Source organism: Caretta caretta, chromosome 3 (assembly GCF_965140235.1).
Source record: "Caretta caretta isolate rCarCar2 chromosome 3, rCarCar1.hap1, whole genome shotgun sequence".
NCBI lineage: Eukaryota > Metazoa > Chordata > Testudines > Cheloniidae > Caretta > Caretta caretta.
In genome coordinates, this window is record NC_134208.1 from 96,582,295 (window position 1) to 96,600,335 (window position 18,041).

An 18,041-nucleotide genomic window follows, 5' to 3' on the forward strand; every position below is an offset into this window, starting at 1 on the left:
GGGGAGAAGGGAGGGGTGTCCACTCACAAGAGAGTCTATTTAAACCCCTGCGAGACCCTTCCATTTTGTCTTCAGCTGGCTCAAGAGAGAGTCTCTCCACCCCCAAAGGATACCTGAAAGAAACTGGAACAAAAAACAGTAACCATGGGGGTGTGAGTGATTGCTGGACCCAGATTAGAAGGAGGCTAGTCTGTAAAAGAGGCTTATTGGAACATCTCGGAGGGTGAGATTTTTATCTGTATTCAGCTTCTTACTGTATTAGGCATGGGCTTTCGTGTTTTATTTTATTTTGCTTGGTAATTCACTTTGTTCTGTCTGTTATTGCTTGGAACCACTTAAATCCTACTTTTGTCTTTAATAAAATCACTTTTTACTTATCAATTAACCCAGAGAATGTATTAATACCTGGGGGGGAGGGGGCGTCAAACAGCTGTGCATATCTCTCTGTCAGTGTTATAGAGAGTGAACAATTTGAGTTTACCCTGTATAAGCTTTATGCAGGATAAAACAGATTTATTTGGGGTTTGGACCCCGTTGGGAGTTGGGCATCTGAGTGTTGGAGACAGGAACACTTCTTAAGCTGTTTTCCATTAAGCCAGCAGCTTGTGGACATTGTTCAGACCAGGGTCTGTGTTTGTAGCTGGCAAGCGTGTCTGGCACAACCCAAGCTGGCAGGGAAAGCAGGGGCATTAGTAGTCCTAGCTCATCAGTTGGCAGCCCCAAGGGGGTTTCTGTGATCCAACCCGTCACACTCAGTTAATAGTGAGAGGCTCTGAAACACCTCGAACAAGACACACATGGAAAAATATAAAGTGTATATTGATCTACTGTATGACAGTGCTATACTGACCAGCAGTTATATTGTCATCCTTGTTGTGGACATCACACAGCAGTGATCCATATTTATTTTTTAATTTGAAGAAAAAGCTACGTTTTTTTCATGTTCTTTTCTTCTATACTGTATCATGCAGTAGTGTTGTGTGCTGCATCCAGTGATAATTGTTGGTGCCTTCATGTCAATATTCTACAAAAAATACAATAAAATACTATTTTTCTCCATGTCCATCAAGGTTGGTGCAAGAAGTAATCTGCTTAGTTTCAGCAAGGGAGATCTAGGTTGGTGTAATGAGGTGTGTAAGCCTCACACTAGGACTGAAGGGGTTAAAGAACAATTTTGGGCCCAGCCACATCTGCAGCGCATGCTCCAGGTGGAAATGGAGCTTAAAAGGAAGCCAGACAGCTCAGAAAGGGGCTGACAAGGCAGAGAGAAGGACCTGTCCTGGGTGCTCCTGTGAAAGGATGCTGGAGCAGCTCCTCTGGGAAAAGAGGAACCTACCTGGTAGGCCCAGACAGACTAAAGATGCAGTCAGTACCTTTTTTTTTTTTTTTCCAGTTTTGCTACAGACTATAAAGCTTGGACTATAGCATGGGAGGTAGTAAGTGTCCCAGAGATGGCAATCATAAGGCACTCGTGGGTGCCTGGCCTTTGGTAACCCTCATGGGGTCTGGGGCTGTAGCCCGGTGGAGTGGGAGGGCCTAGGCTCCTCTACCAATTCCCTGCTTCATTAAAAAAAATGACTCCCTAACCACTAGGTAATGCATCCATCAAGCTCCAGTCATCACAGTTGGATCTTAGGAAAAGCTTTATAACGATAAGGATAGTTAAGCACTGGAACAGTACTTAAGAAGTGGAATCCCCATCATTAGAGGTTTTTAAGAACAGGTTAGACAAACACCAGTCACGGATGGCCTAGGTATACTTAACCCTGGCTCAGGCAGGGAGATGGACTAAATGACCTCTTGAGGTCCTTTCCAGCCCTGCATTTCTATGATTCTGTGATTATCTATCATTTGCAATAGGTTTATAAAAGCAAAAAAAAGAGGAATCCAAATGGGATGTATTAGAAAGACCTGGATAACTCTAGTGCATGTAACAAAAGTTAGCCTTTATTTAGGTTTCGTACAGTTGGCCACCTTCTGCCCCCTCCCCATCACCACTCAGTGAAATGTATTGTAAGAGTTTTATTGACAGTTACTTTCTTATTTTCAAAGGTCTGCTGGAAACACAGCCATTGCACGAGACAGATGAAGAAACAGTCACTGATATTGATTTCACAAGCATTATTTCTGAAGAAGAGAAAGAAGAGTTAAAGATTGAGCTAGCCAAGGTAATGCTTTTGATCCCCTGGATATTAACTTCCAAATTCCAGAGGTATAAATATTATTAGCAGGATAAAGTGCAGATGTCACAAGTACATTGTTTCCTTTAATTCTAGACTAGTGCAAGATGATTCATTCTGTTGATTATTTTTGGAAAACTAATCATCTATTAGTAAAGATAAAGGCAGAGGTAAAATTAGTGGGTGTGCTATTTTAACAAATGAGCCATGTGTCATTAGTCTTAAATTTGCAGCACATATAATGAAAGACCCCTGAAAGAACCCATATTCTTTCAAGACCATGGATTTGTGGCATGATGTTTTGTCAAGTGCCTCCTGAGAGCCCCTCATGGCTTGGAATTGGCTCTGTGGCTCCCTGCCTCGGATTCCCCTCTTCCAGGCTCCCCGATACACCACAACTCATGCACAAAAGGCTTTCATAAGTCCAGTAACAGTCACTCTTATTGAAGTATGGTGTGTTTTAAAACAAAGTTCCAAAACAAACATCAAAGGTCTTCCATCCTCCTACCCATTAAAGCTGGGCCCAACTCCTCCTCCCTGAGGTACTGGCTTGTTCTCTGTTCACAGGAGAAGACCTAAGGCCTGGCCTGGCTTGCCTTCTTTGCCACTCCCCAAATGGAAGAGACAACTTTCAGCTGGGTCTTTCTACCCAGCCATGACTCCCTTCCTGAGGGATCACTGCAAGAGAGTCTCTTTTCCTGCTGGTCCACTCTGCAGTGCCTCACTTTAGCTGTTCACAAGCTTCTATTTTTCTAACCCTCAGAAACCCTGGTTTAGTCACATGACTGCCTGTCAAGTGACTTGACTCATTCATTCTTTCCACCTGGGGAGGCAAATCAGCTGTGTCACAGGTGGGCTGAGATCTCTCTCTCTAGAAGGGCCAGCCAGCCTATGACACACTTACTGAAAAGAACTGATTACATAATTCTTAGAGAAAACGCCACTGATAGTGGTTGCAACATCATAACACAACTTCTTACAGTACTGCGAAGAGAATTTACAAAAAAATAAATCCCAGATGGCTGAAGGAAGTTGCGGGAGCTTGAACTGGATGAAATTACATGGCACTATTGATTTAGTTTTGGTGAGATTAGGAAGAGAGTCAACATCAGGCTTAAATCCAGTCCGAGTGCAGTCTTCCCCCATGGTGTCTGCTGTATGATACAGAAGAAATAGATGAGGTTCAGGGGCAGCCAATTAGAAGCATGGAAAAACCTTCATATGGAGCCAGATTGAAAGAATTGGAATTGTTTACTTTAGAGAAGACAAATAAGAGGGATTGTGAGAAAAGTATTCACAGTAAGGAAGGGTAAAGAGAAGGTAGATTGCGAACTTCTATTCACTTTCTCATAATACTATAAGAAAGGGGCAATCAGTGAAACCAGAAGGTGGGAAATTCAAAACCACTAAAAGTTCCAATTCTAAGGATTTTAATAAGCCAAACGTTTGGGAAGGGACAAAAACCTTCAAGCTTCAGTGCATGAGTAGACACTAACAGTTGGCAGGGTCATAGGAAAGTTTTTCTGTCATTGAACCATCTTCTGGAGCATCTGGTACTGACAACAATGGGAGGCTGATACAGGACTAGATGATGTAATTCAAAGGACAATTATTAGCAGAGACTAGACTTTCTCCACTATGCAGTAAAAATATTTAAATTGCAGTTGATAGTCATAAGAACAGCCATACAGGGTCAGCCCGGTGGTCCATCTAACCCAGTATCCTGTCTTCTGACTATAGCCAATGCCAGGTGCTTCAGAGGGAATGAACAGAACAGGGCAATTCTCAAATGATCCATTCCCTGCCATCCTGCCCCAGCTTTCTGGCAATTGGTGGTTTAGAGACACCCCAAGCATGGGGTTCCATTCCTAACCATCTTGGCTAATAGCCATTGATTGTCCTATCCTCCATGACCTTATTTGATTTTTGAACTTAGCCACTGAGAATTTTGTTTGTTTTTTCATTCTGTACTCTGACTTGTGATTTCCTGGAGGAGTAAAAGCCAACTGTTTGTTTCTGCCCAGTTGGGCTTTTAAGGCTGTGGGAAGATCTAATGTCTCAAAAATGTTAGGTACATCTTGCTTCTATAGTGCATTTGTACACCTGTAAATAATAGGAAGGAAGCTTACGTATGACTATTAATTATATTTATATATCCGGCTCAGGACATGCAGATGGGGTAGGAGTTATTTCATGTTTAAAGAAAATGTGTGTAAGCTTGCATATTGTAGCTCTTGGATTCATTGATTTGCATGCTTTCCTGGCCAAACAGATGGAAAGAGAGAGATGGAGGAAAATAAAGAAAACTCCTTATAGTTATCTGAGAATGATGAGTTCCCCAAGAGTCTCATCCTATGAGGTCCTGAGCACCCTTCACTCATTGATGTCAGCAGGAATTGAGGGCACTTGGAACCCACTACACGGGATGAGACCCTTAATTCAAGTACACAAAGACAAACTGAAAGTTGTTCTGTTGTCACTAGAATTACAGTATCTAGGTCGCTGGGCTCATAAGACTGTTTTAAATTGCTCATGGCATTCCAGTGGCATGTAATTATGTTCAAAGGGAAAATGCTTGAGCATTGCATTTAGAAAAAGTCTGGAGAATTTGGGGGAGGTTCTAAGACTAAAATTAAGATCAAGTTTCCTGGAAGAGATTTTTTTTCTAGGGGCTTGTCTATGCTGGCACTTCAGAGCGCTGCAAGTTTCAGAGCTGTCAAGGGCGAGTGTAGATAGTACACCAGCACTGGGAACCATGCCCCTCATTGAGGTGGGTTCTTTTTTTTTTTTTTTTTAAGAGCGCTGGGAGAGCTCTCTAAAACAGTGCCACAACAGCGCTTTAACATTGCCAATGAAGACGTGCCCTAAGGCACACAAGCTTTTAGACTCCCAACTCCCATTGAAAGTAACTTCAGTGGGAGTTGGATGCAGCTGCCATTTCTGCCTTTGCCAGTCTCCCCTCTCTGCTTTAGCTTCATGTTCCTGTAGAGCTCTCTTCCACCTTACCTCCACCCTCCTCTCCACCAGTAATGCTAATCTTGACACACAAGCCCAATGGTACACGTCTTTCACAGTTATCTCTGTGCTTTATGCCACATTCTCCTTGTACATGAGGGGTTCTCCCTGTGTCAGTCAGTAAGGACACCTAGCCTCTTCTTCAAATCCTTCCTCAGGGCCCACTTCTTTCTTGAAGCCTACAAGAGATCAGTTAATAGAATGAGTGGCTTTCAGGTATGCTTGATGTGTATTTATTTAAAAAAACAAAATAAGATATGTAATGTGTGTATGCATATATCCGATTATATAAAATATGTGTTGTCTTTTTTCTTTTTTTTTTTAATTCCCCCTTGCCTTGTATGTTGCTGGTCTTGGGGATGGATCACACACACCCACTACTTACCACGTTGCTTGTGTAGCGTCCCCTCTCCACCCGGTTACCTTCTTTAATGCCAATCTGCGTACAGGTTTTGATGGACAGGTCTGGGTTCTTCTGGATCCCGCCACCCACTCAGCAGGGTGTATCTTCTTTATTTTTTCCTATGAATTTATTTGGTGGTGCCTCCACCCCCCTCGTTCCTTCCTGGCAGGGTCACCAGGGCAGCTTGGGAGGAAAATTCTAACCACAGGGTAATCCCCACTTACTTGCCAGATAGTTGGAGACTTCCAAGAAATAACACAAACACATACAATATATTCAACACAATAATTATATTAAACAGGAGACACACATAACCGGGTAAAACACTATATTTAGTTCATCGGTGCCCACGCTGTTAATACCTGTGACTTTCCCCAGTCACGTGACTTGATGTAGCAAATGTAAGATTAGTGTCCCGTTGGTACGCGTACTTTGTTGGAGCCCTTGATGACTTATGACCACAAAATTCTTCTCTGCAGTGGTTTAGCAGTGTGGCTGACTGGGTTCAGTAAAGCCCAAAGCACTCACAAGTGGGAGAAGGTGGTAAATCCTTCCACAGGTTTAATATGCAGCAGGTTATAAAATCACAAAACCCTTACTCCCTGGCTTGGGGACACAGTTCAGGGAGTTGGGGGGGGTCCCCAAAACAAATTCCCTGACTGACTAAAAGGTGGTGCACTCTCAAACTCCATGAATGATCCTCAGGTTCAGAGATGACTCTGGACTCCTCAGTCACAGCAGAGGGGCTGATCTCTGCTGGCAGGGATTCTCTTCAGGCAGGAATCAGGTTACTTTGGTCCCAGGATTTCCCCTCACCACAAAGGGGTGCAGGGCTCAAGGTGCAGATTACACAACTGTACTAAAATCCAAATTGTAATCTACTAGCCCAGCATACGTGTGTGTGTGTGTGTGTGTGTGTGTGTGTGTGTGTATATATATATATACACATACATACACAGAGAGAGAGAGAGCAGGCAGCAGCCCTGAACTAGCTGCCAGAGCAGAGCTGACTATGTGGTGACTGGTCTCACCTAGGGAGCTGGAGGGCAAAATCAGCCTGGCCGGGGAAGTTTCCCAGCAAAACTCTACAAACTAGGAATCATCAGGATAGAAGAAAAAGCCCAGCTGAGGAAATCTTGCTTTCAGGTCCCTAGAGGCCAGTTCTCAGGGGGAACCCTGCATGCAGGCCTGGGACTTATCAGCTCCCCACACAGCAAGTCCTGCACTTGCCCCGGCTGGCTCCAGACTGACTCGAAAATGGCTTCTCCCCTTTCCTGAACTCCCTGGGAGGGGCATCTCACGCCCTATTGGTTGCCAGGCAGACTCTGAGTTTGCCTTGGCTCCCCCTCCCTACCAGGGACAGTGTGCCTCTCCCTGAGCTGCCAGCAGACACAGCCCCAGGAATTTGGGTAATCTCCTTGTGGGTTACGCTTGTATGTTGTATTACACTCCTAACTCCCTTTCTCCTTTTGTCTGTTTTAGATGGTAAGGTTTCCAGGACATGGAGTGTCTCTTACTTTGCATTTGTGCATTGGCTAGCACAGTGGGGCCCTGATCCTAACTGAGGCCTTCAGGCATTTCTATAGTGCACATAAAAATGATTGTATATTCCTGTAACAATCTGAAAGTGAAAATGTACCACAGGTCCACTTCACATCCCAAAATTATAGCAGACCTGCCCCAAAATTTCACATGGGATCAGGAGTTTCTGTCAGAACGTGGTTTTTGAAGGAAGTTCAGTTATGTACATCACAAGGAGTCTGAGTTTCAGAAAAAATGTGGACACTTAGGGCCTCTTTCTGCAAACAAGTATGCACATGTGTAATCTTACTTGTATGAGTGCTCCTACTGAAGTCAGTAGGAAAGCTAATAGACTATTCAGGGGTAACATAATTTTGGTGGTCATCAGCTTCCTCTGATGGTTATGTGAGTCTCTCAAGTAACAACAGGGGAGAGAAAAAATAAGATAAATGTGATTCTATAACCCACAAAAATGATCAGGGGGACTTTGTCTCCTCTCTCTGTGGTCCTGACCTAGCACACACTTCTGCACATGCTTAATTAGAAATCCCTAAGCCTTTCAGCAAGTTACTTACAAGTCCCCAGTCATGGTGGTGGTATCTGAGCGACTATCTGAAACTGTTTAACTTTTTTTTTAAACTGTTGAGATTTCAAGTCGATGGTTTCCTTTAAGAATGGATGTTTTAAAAAACACTCTGCTTTCCTCTAATAGAGTGCATAATGTTGTCCGTGTTTCAACAGAATGCAAAGGGTTAGTGCTTACATAGAGCCTTGAAGACTTAGTTATCTCTCTAACGGAACAAATGGAAAGTAATTTTAATCAAAAAGACTTTGCATGTTCCCCCAGACAGGTATGTAATGATCAATTGGTGTTAGTCCGTATGGTAAGCATTAATGTTTAAGTATCTGTAAGTAATATAAGATACTGGTTTTGGCTTAACCTTAAACTGTTTAATAGTGTTAGTGGGGTGAACTGATGCACCCGGAGTTTTGATTTTGGGTGGCAAGTAGTTGAATTCTAACGTTCAACATCCAGTCAATACATGCATAATCCAATTAGTTTTAAACCAGAATGGTTTATTTTCTTCTTTCTAGAAACACTTGCTCAGTTACTCCTTCACAGAACCTGGTTTCTTCCCTAGTGGTGCTGATTCTTTGCGATGTTTCATTTTGCTGTTTCTGCAATGGCAAGAGGAAGGAATTCTTAAATTAGTTATTTACGATCCAGTGCCCACTAAATTTACTGGAAAAATGAAAAGTTATTCTGGATCATGCAGATTATAACACTTCGTTGCATCCATGGGTGAAATCCTGCCTGTTGAAGTCAGCAGGAGTTTTTGCATTGACTTCAATAGGGTAGGATTTCACCCCATGTGCCTAGAATTTCTGATTAATTACCAAGCTTCTTGAATAACTTAAATCCCATGTAATGGCAAATGAGAAACTGAGAGGGTGTGGATTAAAGAGTGAGATTTTTTTAAAAGACCAGTGAACCTTTGATCTGTTTTCAGAGTAAGAGAATGCATTAGTGTGCAAGATAAAAACAGCTCTGGGATCAATAGTATGAAACCAGACTTGGAAGTCACTGCTTTATTCACTAGTGCTTGCCTCATTCTTTGCAGTTTAGAGGGTTAAATCGTACAATGTCCAATAGGATCAAGGGGATTCCAGAACACTTAGATAGGGTTCCCAGATGTCCGGTTTTCAACCAGAAAGTCAGGTTGAAAAGGGAACCTGGCAGAATCTGGTCCGATATACTAACCGGACACTAAAAGTCCAGTTACTGCAGGGCTGTGGGGCAGGGGAGTGGCAGCCTGTTGCCCAGCCCTGAAGTGGTGGCTCCTGTGGCATACATGCACAAGCTCAGGCCGCAAGCAGCTCCTTTGAGGAGTGTGGGGGTCCATGGTGAGCAGGGTGAGGGACTCCCAGTGTGTTACCGTGGTTCTAAACATCCAAAGCTCTTGGTAACGATTACTCTTGGTAAGGCAGTGGCAGGAAATAAATCAGTGGAGACAGGCCGTCTGATAGGTGGTTGGCATGAACAGTCCACCACGAGTGCTTTCACTTAAAGCTCCACTTTATTTAGTCTCAAGCGCTTAGACACGTCCGCAACAGGTTAGTAAAATGCCCCCAAAATCAATAATTACCGAAGTCTGGAGCAGTCTTCGAGTGGTACAACAACAGCTGTCCAATTGGTCTGTCACTCAGTTGCCACTCAGGACCCTACAATATGTCCACGAAGTGTTTCTGAAGAGTCCAACTACCCCATACTTTCTCTCCTTATTTATTCGGGGTTGTGTAACAATAACCTGTCAATCAAAAAAAGAACTTGTTAAGCAAGCAATTTCAAAGGTTAAGCAAGAAGCTTTTCTTAAACCATCAATTAGATGTGGTGTGTGTTTTGGTTTTGTTAGAGCCCGCATGGTTTGAGGGCCCTCACAAACACATCCCACAGGGCAGATATGGATAAGCTTCCTGTTTTTCTAAAACACATACCTCAGCAATTTCAGATCTTATCAGGAAGGACAGAGGGTCAAATGGCCCCTGCCCCCAGCTGCTTGCTTAGTTATGCTAAGGCCGTTGCAGTGGCTTACTGATTTAGCTGCTTTTGGCAATAAGTATGATAATGCATATCCCAGTTATTGGTAGTGGTCCTGCATGTAGCTCATCCACCAAGATCTTCCCGTAAAAGCAGGCATGGAATGTTCCCCAGGAGGGAAGGAACGTGAGCTGTCCCGCCAGCTGGTTCTTCCCCCAGCCACTCTCTCAGGCAGCTCCAGGGCAGAGAGGGCTCGAGCGGGTGGGGAAGGGGGCTGCTGGGCAGACAGCGCCGAGGGAAGTGGGGGCTGCTGGGCAGACAGCGCCGTGCCCTAGCTCACCAGTGGGGCTGCCTGGCTACTCCTGTGCAGCCGCAGCACTCTTCTGACCTGCACTGCCAGGTGCCAACTCCAGCTCCAGCATGCCAAGTCCCTTGGGGCTGTTCAGGCTGGAGTTGAGGGGAGAAAGCAGTGAGGGAGGCAGGAGAGGAGTGAGCGGAGCCTTGGGGAAGAAGTGGGGCAGGGCCTTGAGGGAAGGGATAGGTTGGGGGTCTAATTTTCAGACATTAGAAAGTTGGCCACCCTACACATAGATATCTATAAATAGGATACACAGGAAAAAACAAAACCGTTTTAATGGAAATTCTAATTGTGTTGTCAAGAATAACTATATTTGACCTTCACCTTCACCACGACTGCAACTTAATTATTACATGGGGCTGCTTGTTCTGTGGGGTAGAGATTTTAAGCCCTATGCGGACTAATGGCATAGAAGATTGAATAAATGGTGAACTGTTTCTAGTTGTCCTCTCCTTAGCCAAATGTCCTATTCGTATGCTAGGTAACCCCATTATTTTGTATAAAATGAAGTCTGAAAAATTGTGTTTGAAAAGATGTCTGCCAGAGTACGAACAGTAGCACCATAGATTGCTTTGGACTGAACATATTCTTTAGAACTTACTCATGCACAAGTTGGTTAGTTCAAGGTCAGTTCTTAGTTTCCTTTTTTCCCCCCTTAACTAAAATGTTACTAAAGATTAGATGGCAGATTACAGGGCAGTGTCTGTCTGCTTGTTTTGTGTCTATGCAAGGAGTCCCACTGATTTTTCCCCCACAAGTAAAATTTAGTCTGTAGTTATCAAGTCCAAAAACTTTTCAGAAATAGAAGACTAAAGGCATAGGCCTTGATTCTCTGTTCCTCCACTCCCAAGCTGGGTGTGGACAAGCAAAGTGATTTTAAGACACCTTTTTGCCTTTGGTATTCTCAGGTCTTCAGGGCTGCTGCTCTAGCTTTTATGCTTGGATTGCCCATGGATCCCTATAGCCAATGGGATAGCCAGAGTAGAGAGGGCTCTTCAACCACTCCCTTTCTCCCGGCAAGTCCATATACCAGGGGATGTGAGGGAGATGGTATAGCTCTGCTCCGCCTCCTTTTATTATAAAGCAGGAATTTCTTCTTTGCCAGGAAAATTCCTGGTGAGCCCTTCAACTCTCTCTAGTCAGCCCCTTTGGCTGCTGGAGTGACATTAAGGGGCTGCCGTGAAGCGGAGAACCAGGCCGATAATGTGTAGCCTGGTCTTCAGCACTATGTTTTTCTAGGCTCTATAGCTGGTACCTTAAATGTAGTGAAGTGTTTTTCTCTAGAAATGTCTCCTTCCCCTTTATCTTGGGATGGGTTGATAAATTACAGGCCAGATTGTTACTAGCCCTGAGGACGGGGCTAGGCTGGGCAAGGAGGTTTATGGCAATGCACACCAAACCCCTTAGGCAAGGGCCAGTTTCAATAGCAGTCCCTGTATCCACGTTATAAGAGTCTCTGTTGTACTCTGACTCATACTTGGCCACCCTTGGTAACATCTTATACTTTAAAAATATATATTTTTATTATTTCAACCATATAAAACAGCAACAGAGATTAAAAGTCTCACACAGAAAAAGCATAATGGTTTTTGAAAAACAATGTTCTTTATTTAAAACCTATTAAGCTGGGGAGTGGTATGTGTATTTTATATGCTCCGAGACAGGAGGGCTGTGATGCTTTTTAAGCGGCAGCTGTAAATAGGAAATGCAAAGCTCACGCATTCAAAGGAAGGTGGCTGTGTTACATGGTCTTCCCCTGCTCCTACCCATTCCCATTTTCTGTGTGAATCAAGTGCTTGTGTCATGTAAAGACTGGTGATGCCCCCAAGCAGATTTTGCTGCACAGTTGCTTCCCAATGGTGAGAGACCTCTCCCCTTTACTAGGTGTATGTGAGGAGTGTGGGGCCATACATTTAAGGAGATGTGCATTTTGACCAGAATTGTAATAATGGATGTGGTAGTCCGGGTAGCTTCCCAGGGACCAGCAAAATTGCTTTAATCCCCTTTCCCCCACATATGCCTCACTGTCAAATACAGATTCATGTGAACCTCAGTCGAGATTTTTAACTCTGACCATGTGATACTTATTTATCTTTCCATGACTAGCTAACGTTTTTTTTATTCTGTTCAGCTAGAGGATGAAATTTCAACTTTACGGCAAGTGTTAGCAGCCAAAGAAAAGCACCTGGCAGAAATAAAACAAAAGCTTGGTATCAACCTGATGAATGAGCTGAAACAGAACTTTAGCAAAAGCTGGCACGACATGCAGACGACTTCTGCGTGAGTACAAAACCTGTACAAATTCATTCCTCTCCACTAAGTAGCATACTATTGTACTTTGTATTTTGGGGCCTCGTACAGTGCTATCTGCTGAAAAATGTGGCCAAACTTGAGCAAGCTGCAGGAATTGACATGGCAGGTTCTTCAAAGCACTTAAGTGGTTCAAAAAAATCCTATGATGACGACGACAAAAATCCTACAGTACCCCACCAAATGCTGCCCATATCACACGAACCCCAGATTAGTGGGAGAATATTTTTGATCTGATGGCATTATATTTGTTTTCCTACTTAGCTTTTTTCTGTGTACCAAAACAGCAGCAGCAACAAGAAACGTACTTCTGCTTGAATTAAAAAAATTACTTCCAGTGCTCACAGAACTATTATGTATGACTCCATATGGGCATTTTCTACAGTTTTCATAGTTTACTTCAGTAACTGAAATCGGGCAATAGTCATAGGAGAAATAGTGCTGTGTCTAGTGGTTAGAACAGAGGGACTTAACTTCATGATTTCTGAGTTTATTTAGAGCTTTGCTATTGGCTTGAAGTTTGAGCTTAGTTAAATCACTTTGTGTGTCGGCTTTTGTTTACCTGTGTGTAATATAGATATCAAGAATACTTACCTAGTTTCCAAGAATGTGGAGAAGCTCAATTTAGGTGAGATCCATGAATTAAAGGTACTGTAGAAATGCAGGGTATTGGTATACCACTTGCAATGTATAAATGATGGTAATTGAAATTCAGGTGTTAACAAACCAGCTCAGTAAAAGTCTGTCTGTAAATCTTTTAAAAAGCAAACCAATGATACTGTAGAACCCTCATGGTCTAGCTCGTTGTTGTCTGCCAAAAGGGTGTTTTTGAAAAAAGGGGTTGCTTGTTTTTAGGGTGGGGATTTTTTTTGTTTGTGCTGCCGGGTAAAACTAACGTAGGCCTTGCATGGGGAAAGGAGTTACTGATGCATGTAAAGAAAACAGTGATAAGACCTACCCTGAGTCCGCCACAAAATGTGGAGACCTAGGGCAGGAGCAGCACTCTGACTGAATAACTTTTTATGTATGTGAGGTAAAAGCTGACTGGGAGAAATGGAATTTCAACAAAACAAGAGACAGACAAAACAACAAGCTCTAAAACTGCGAGAAGGCCTACAGTCGTTATTGAGGTGCAGGTCTCAGCTCCATAGTTAAGGTTGAGTTTTTCACTTTGAGTGGGCATCAATATTTATGAACACATTGTATCTTCCCTAAAATTACAGCACTTGAGTACTGAATGAATAATAAATAAAAAGGAAAATCTAGTGTAGATGTCCCCAAACCGTTGGGTGCGCCCCGGTAGGGGGGCACAGAGGAACGATCCGGGGGTCATGGCCAGGGCCTGGGCCAGCTCTCACGGGGAGTGGGACAGGAGCACCACCCAGCTCCGCTGCTGGCTCCTGCCCCGGCTGCCAGCCCCTTCTCCCAGGGCCCTGGCCAAAGCTCTGATCTCAGCCCTGTCCCGAGCTCCAGCTGGGGCCCCAGCCTTTACCCCTTTACCCCCTCTACACCCCCCATTCCTGGACCCGGCTCTGGGAGTGGGGGGGGCGGAGACAGGGCTAAAGGGGGGGGTAGGAGGTAAAAAGTTTGGGGACCACTGATCTAGTGTAACTGTGGAAGTTCTCTGTCAAAGCTGTTTTGTGATAGAAAATTGTTGTTTTGGCAAAATTTATTTTTTAAAAAAGCAAAAACAAAAATTGTGTTTTCCATGTAAAGGTTTGGCTTTGTGTGCGTTTTTAATAAATGCAAACACTCCGAAACATGGAAGATGTAGTTCAGCCAGGCCTAATGAAAGAATGGGGACATGAGGCACCAGAACTAAAACTTCAGTGAGTCAGCCTGGCAGAATTTCTAAATCAAACTTGTCAGTTTTAAGCTTCTATAGACGGGGCACATAAGCAGGATGATTTGCATGAGACCTGATCATCAGGACAGTCATTACAATTAAAAATTAAGAGTGGTAAGGAAGAGTTTCCAAAGCACAAAGGGCAGTTTAGGCACCTATCTCCCACTGAAAGTTAACTGGAGATGGGTAATAAATTCCCATTTGTGCCTCCCCGTAAAGCATCCAGACCTGCAAAGTGCTAAACAGCCTGGACTTCTGTTGGTTTCAGTGGGAATTCACATTGAAGGATCTCTCCCGGCAAAAATTTGGTGGTAGAAGATGACCGTAGGTTGAATAAATATTCTAATAACAATTAGGATGACCAGATGTCCCGATTTTTGGGTGTTTTTCTTATATAGGCTCTTATTACCTCCCACCCCCACTCTTGTCCCGATTTTTCACACTTGCTGTCTGGTCCAGGGCTGCCCAGAGGATTCAGGGGGCCTGGGGCAAAGCAATTTCAGGGACCCTTTAATTAAGTGCCTTTTTAAATTTTACTCACCCAGCAGCACTCCAGGTCTTCGGTGGCATTTCGGCGGTGGGTCCTTCACTTGCTCCGGGTCTGTTTGGCGACTCTGAAGGACCTGCCGCCGAAGACCTGGAGCACTGCCGGGTGAGTAAAAGTGCCGCAGCGGGTGGCGCCTTTTTTGTGATCGCTTCCCCTGTTCGCTCAACCTGGCTACGCCATTGGCCCTTCCATTAAAAAAAGTTGGAATACTATGGAATACTATATACTCGTGGGGGCCCCTGTGGAGCCCAGGGCCTGGGGCAAATTGCCCCACTTGCTCTCTTTCCCCCCCCCTCCCCGCCCCCGGGGCAGCCCTGGTCTGGTCACCCTAATAACATTATTAATTCAGTGTGGTAGCATGGAGTCAGTGCCTAACCCACAAAGTTTCCCTGTTTATATTTGCCTTCATCCTTATTAAATCAGGAGCCAAAATATTTGGGTGCCCAAATTTAGGCTTGTAAATCCATACTTAGATATCTTAATTAAAATACCCTGATGTTCAAGCCGAGATTAATGGGATTTGTAGACGCTCAGCATTTCCAGAAATAAGGCTCCTTTTTTAATGTTGGGAGATTTTCAAAAGCGTGAAGAAGAATGCACCCAACCCATCATTGATTTTTAGGAAAGAGCCTAAATGGGCTCCTAGAAATGGGGGGTACCCAAAAATTAGTGGTAACTTGAGCACCTAATTGCTGTTTGTGCCTTTTGAAAATCTGCTTGCTGCCTAACTGTAGATATAGGCCCTAACTTTAGGCATCTAGATTTGAAAACATTTTAGATGTTCACCAGCTTTGTTGAAGTGTTACTGATAGTGCCAGAAATGTCACCTTCAGAGGATTCTGTCCAGCAGAAAATGTCCATGGCTTTTCTTCCATACTGTGGAAGACCATAAATATGAGCTACATGGACTAATGTTTCCTATAGATTCAAGCTGCCTGCAAGGTTGCCACATAGCTCTGGGACAGTAGCACACACAGAGCTAAATTCTGCCCTCTGTGCACACAGGCAACTCCCATTAATTCCAGCGGGATGCTATATTTACAACAATAGCTCTGGCATTTTGCAGCGAAGTAGCTGTCAAAAGGAAAACCCGGAAGGCTATTCAAATCTTTCAGCCGTGAATGCAAAATACCTTCTGTTTGAACTAACTTATTTACTTTTTCCCTTTCTGGGCACCACACTTCAGGAAAGGTGGACAAATTGGAGAAAGCCCAGAGGAGAGCAACAAAAATGAATTCAAGGTCTAGATCTATGAGGAAAGATTGAAAAACTTGGGTTTATTTAGTTTGGAGACGGAAGACTGAAGGGGGATATGAGAAGTCTTCAAGTATGTGTAAGGTTGTTACAAAGAGGAAGGTGATAATAAAGGCTATGTTTTAGTCATGGGTATTTTTAGTAAAAGTCATGGATAGGTCACAGGCCGTAAACAAAAATTCACTGTCCATGACTTTTACTAAAAATACTCTCCCTGACTAAAACTTGGGCAGGGCGCCACAGGTGCTGGGCAATGTTCCCTCTAATTTTTAACAGGCTGTGTGCGCAAAAAATTTCTTCTGTGCTGCTGGTGAAGTGTGTAAAGAAAAAACCAAACAAAAAAAACAAACAAATAAACAAAAGAAAAACCACACACACAAAAAAGCCGCCACCGAAGCTGGAGCGCGCATGGTGTTTCGCCATGTGCGCGGGGTTTAATATAAGTGTGCGCGCGCACAGCTTAGAGGGACCAGTGGTGCTGGGGGAGGTTGCCTGGGACCTCCACTAGTACTGGTGGCGGGGAGTGGCTGGGCCACACCACTGGTACTGGGGGAGGGAGAGTTGGCGGGGCTTCTTACCCAGCTCCGTGTCCCTGCAGCTCCGAGGCAGGGGCCAGGGCAGAGGCTCCACTGCTCCTGCCACAAGCGCTGGCTGCCGCAGCTTCATTGGCCCAGAACCACAGCCAATGGGAGCTGTAGGGGCGGGACCTGCGGGCGCGGGCAGCGTGTGGTGCGGACACCCTTCCGCTGCCTAGGAGCTGCAGAGGTGCCATGCCAGGTGGGAGCCAGGGTGTCCCCCACCCCGAGGTAAGCATCCCCCCACACTCCCCAACCCCCTGCCCCTAGCCCTGAGCCCCCTCCTACACACCCAAACTGCTGCTGCTGGCCCAGGGGCTGCCCAGCTGGGGCAGCCCCTGAGCCGGCACCAGCCACTACAGAGGTCACAAAGTCACGGAATCAGTGACCTCCGTGACCAACTACTTGCAGCCTTAGTGATGATTTGTTCTCCTTGGAGTCTGGTGGCACCTTAAAGACTAATAGATTTATTTGGGCATGTCATAAATATAAAGGGAAGGGTAACCCCCTTTCTGTATACAGAACTATAAAATCCCTCCTGGCCAGAGGCAAAACCCTTTCACCTGTAAAGGGTTAAGAAGCTAGGATAACCTCGCTGGCACCTGACCAAAATGACCAATGAGGAGACAAGTTGCTTTCAAAGCTGGAGGGGGGGGAAACAAAGGGTCTGTGTGTGTCTGTGTGATGTTTTTGCTGGGACCAGAGCAGGAATGCAGGTCAGAACTCCTGTAAAGAGTTAGTAAGCAATCTAGTTAGATTTGCATTAGATTCTGTTTTGTTTAAATGGCTGATGAAATAAGTTGTGCTGAATGGGATGTATATTCCTGTTTTTATGTCTTTTTGTAACTTAAGGTTTTGTCTAGAGGGATTCTGTGTTTTGAATCTGACTACTCTTTAAGGTATTTCCCTTCCTGATTTTACAGAAGTTTTTCTTTTATTTTAATTAAAATTCTCTTTTAAGAACCTGATTGCTTTTTCATTGCCCTTAAGATCCAAGGGTTTGGGTCTGTGTTCACCTATGCAAATTGGTGAGGATTTTTTATCAAGCCTTCCCCAGGAAAGAGGGTGTAGTGCTTGGGGGGGATATTTTGAAGGGGGGAAGGGAGGGGGAGAAGTCTCCAAGTGGGCTCTTTCCCTGTTCTTTGTTTAACACGCTTGGTGGTGGCAGCATAAGGTCCAAGGACAAAAAGGTAAAAGTTTGTACCTTGGGGAAGTTTTAACCTAAGCTGGTAAGAATAAGCTTAGGGGGTCTTTCATGCCGGTCCCCACATCTGTACTCTAGAGTTCAGAGTTCATTCCCCCACTCTGATGCATCTGAAGTGTTTTTTTACCCACGAAAGTTTATGCCCTAATAAATGTTAGTCTTTAAGGTGCCACCGGACCCTTGTTCTTTTCGGGGATACAGACTAACATGGCTACCCCCTGATACTTTGTTTTCCGTATCCACTGAGGACAAGACAAGAAACAATGGGCTTAAATTGCAGGAAGATTTA

General features: G+C 44.3%; 1 protein-coding gene across 3 annotated transcripts in view; it reads left to right on the plus strand.

Moving 5' to 3' along the window:
• The window catches only part of TPD52L1 (TPD52 like 1), an 84,596-nt gene that overhangs the window by 23,298 nt on the left and 43,257 nt on the right, over positions 1-18,041 (plus strand). For all 3 annotated transcript variants that reach the window (XM_048844641.2, XM_048844642.2, XM_048844643.2), the window contains exons 2-3: positions 2,053-2,168; positions 12,148-12,296. In XM_048844641.2, the coding sequence (XP_048700598.1) occupies positions 2,053-2,168; positions 12,148-12,296 (265 nt within the window). The remainder of the gene's footprint in view (positions 1-2,052; positions 2,169-12,147; positions 12,297-18,041) is intronic.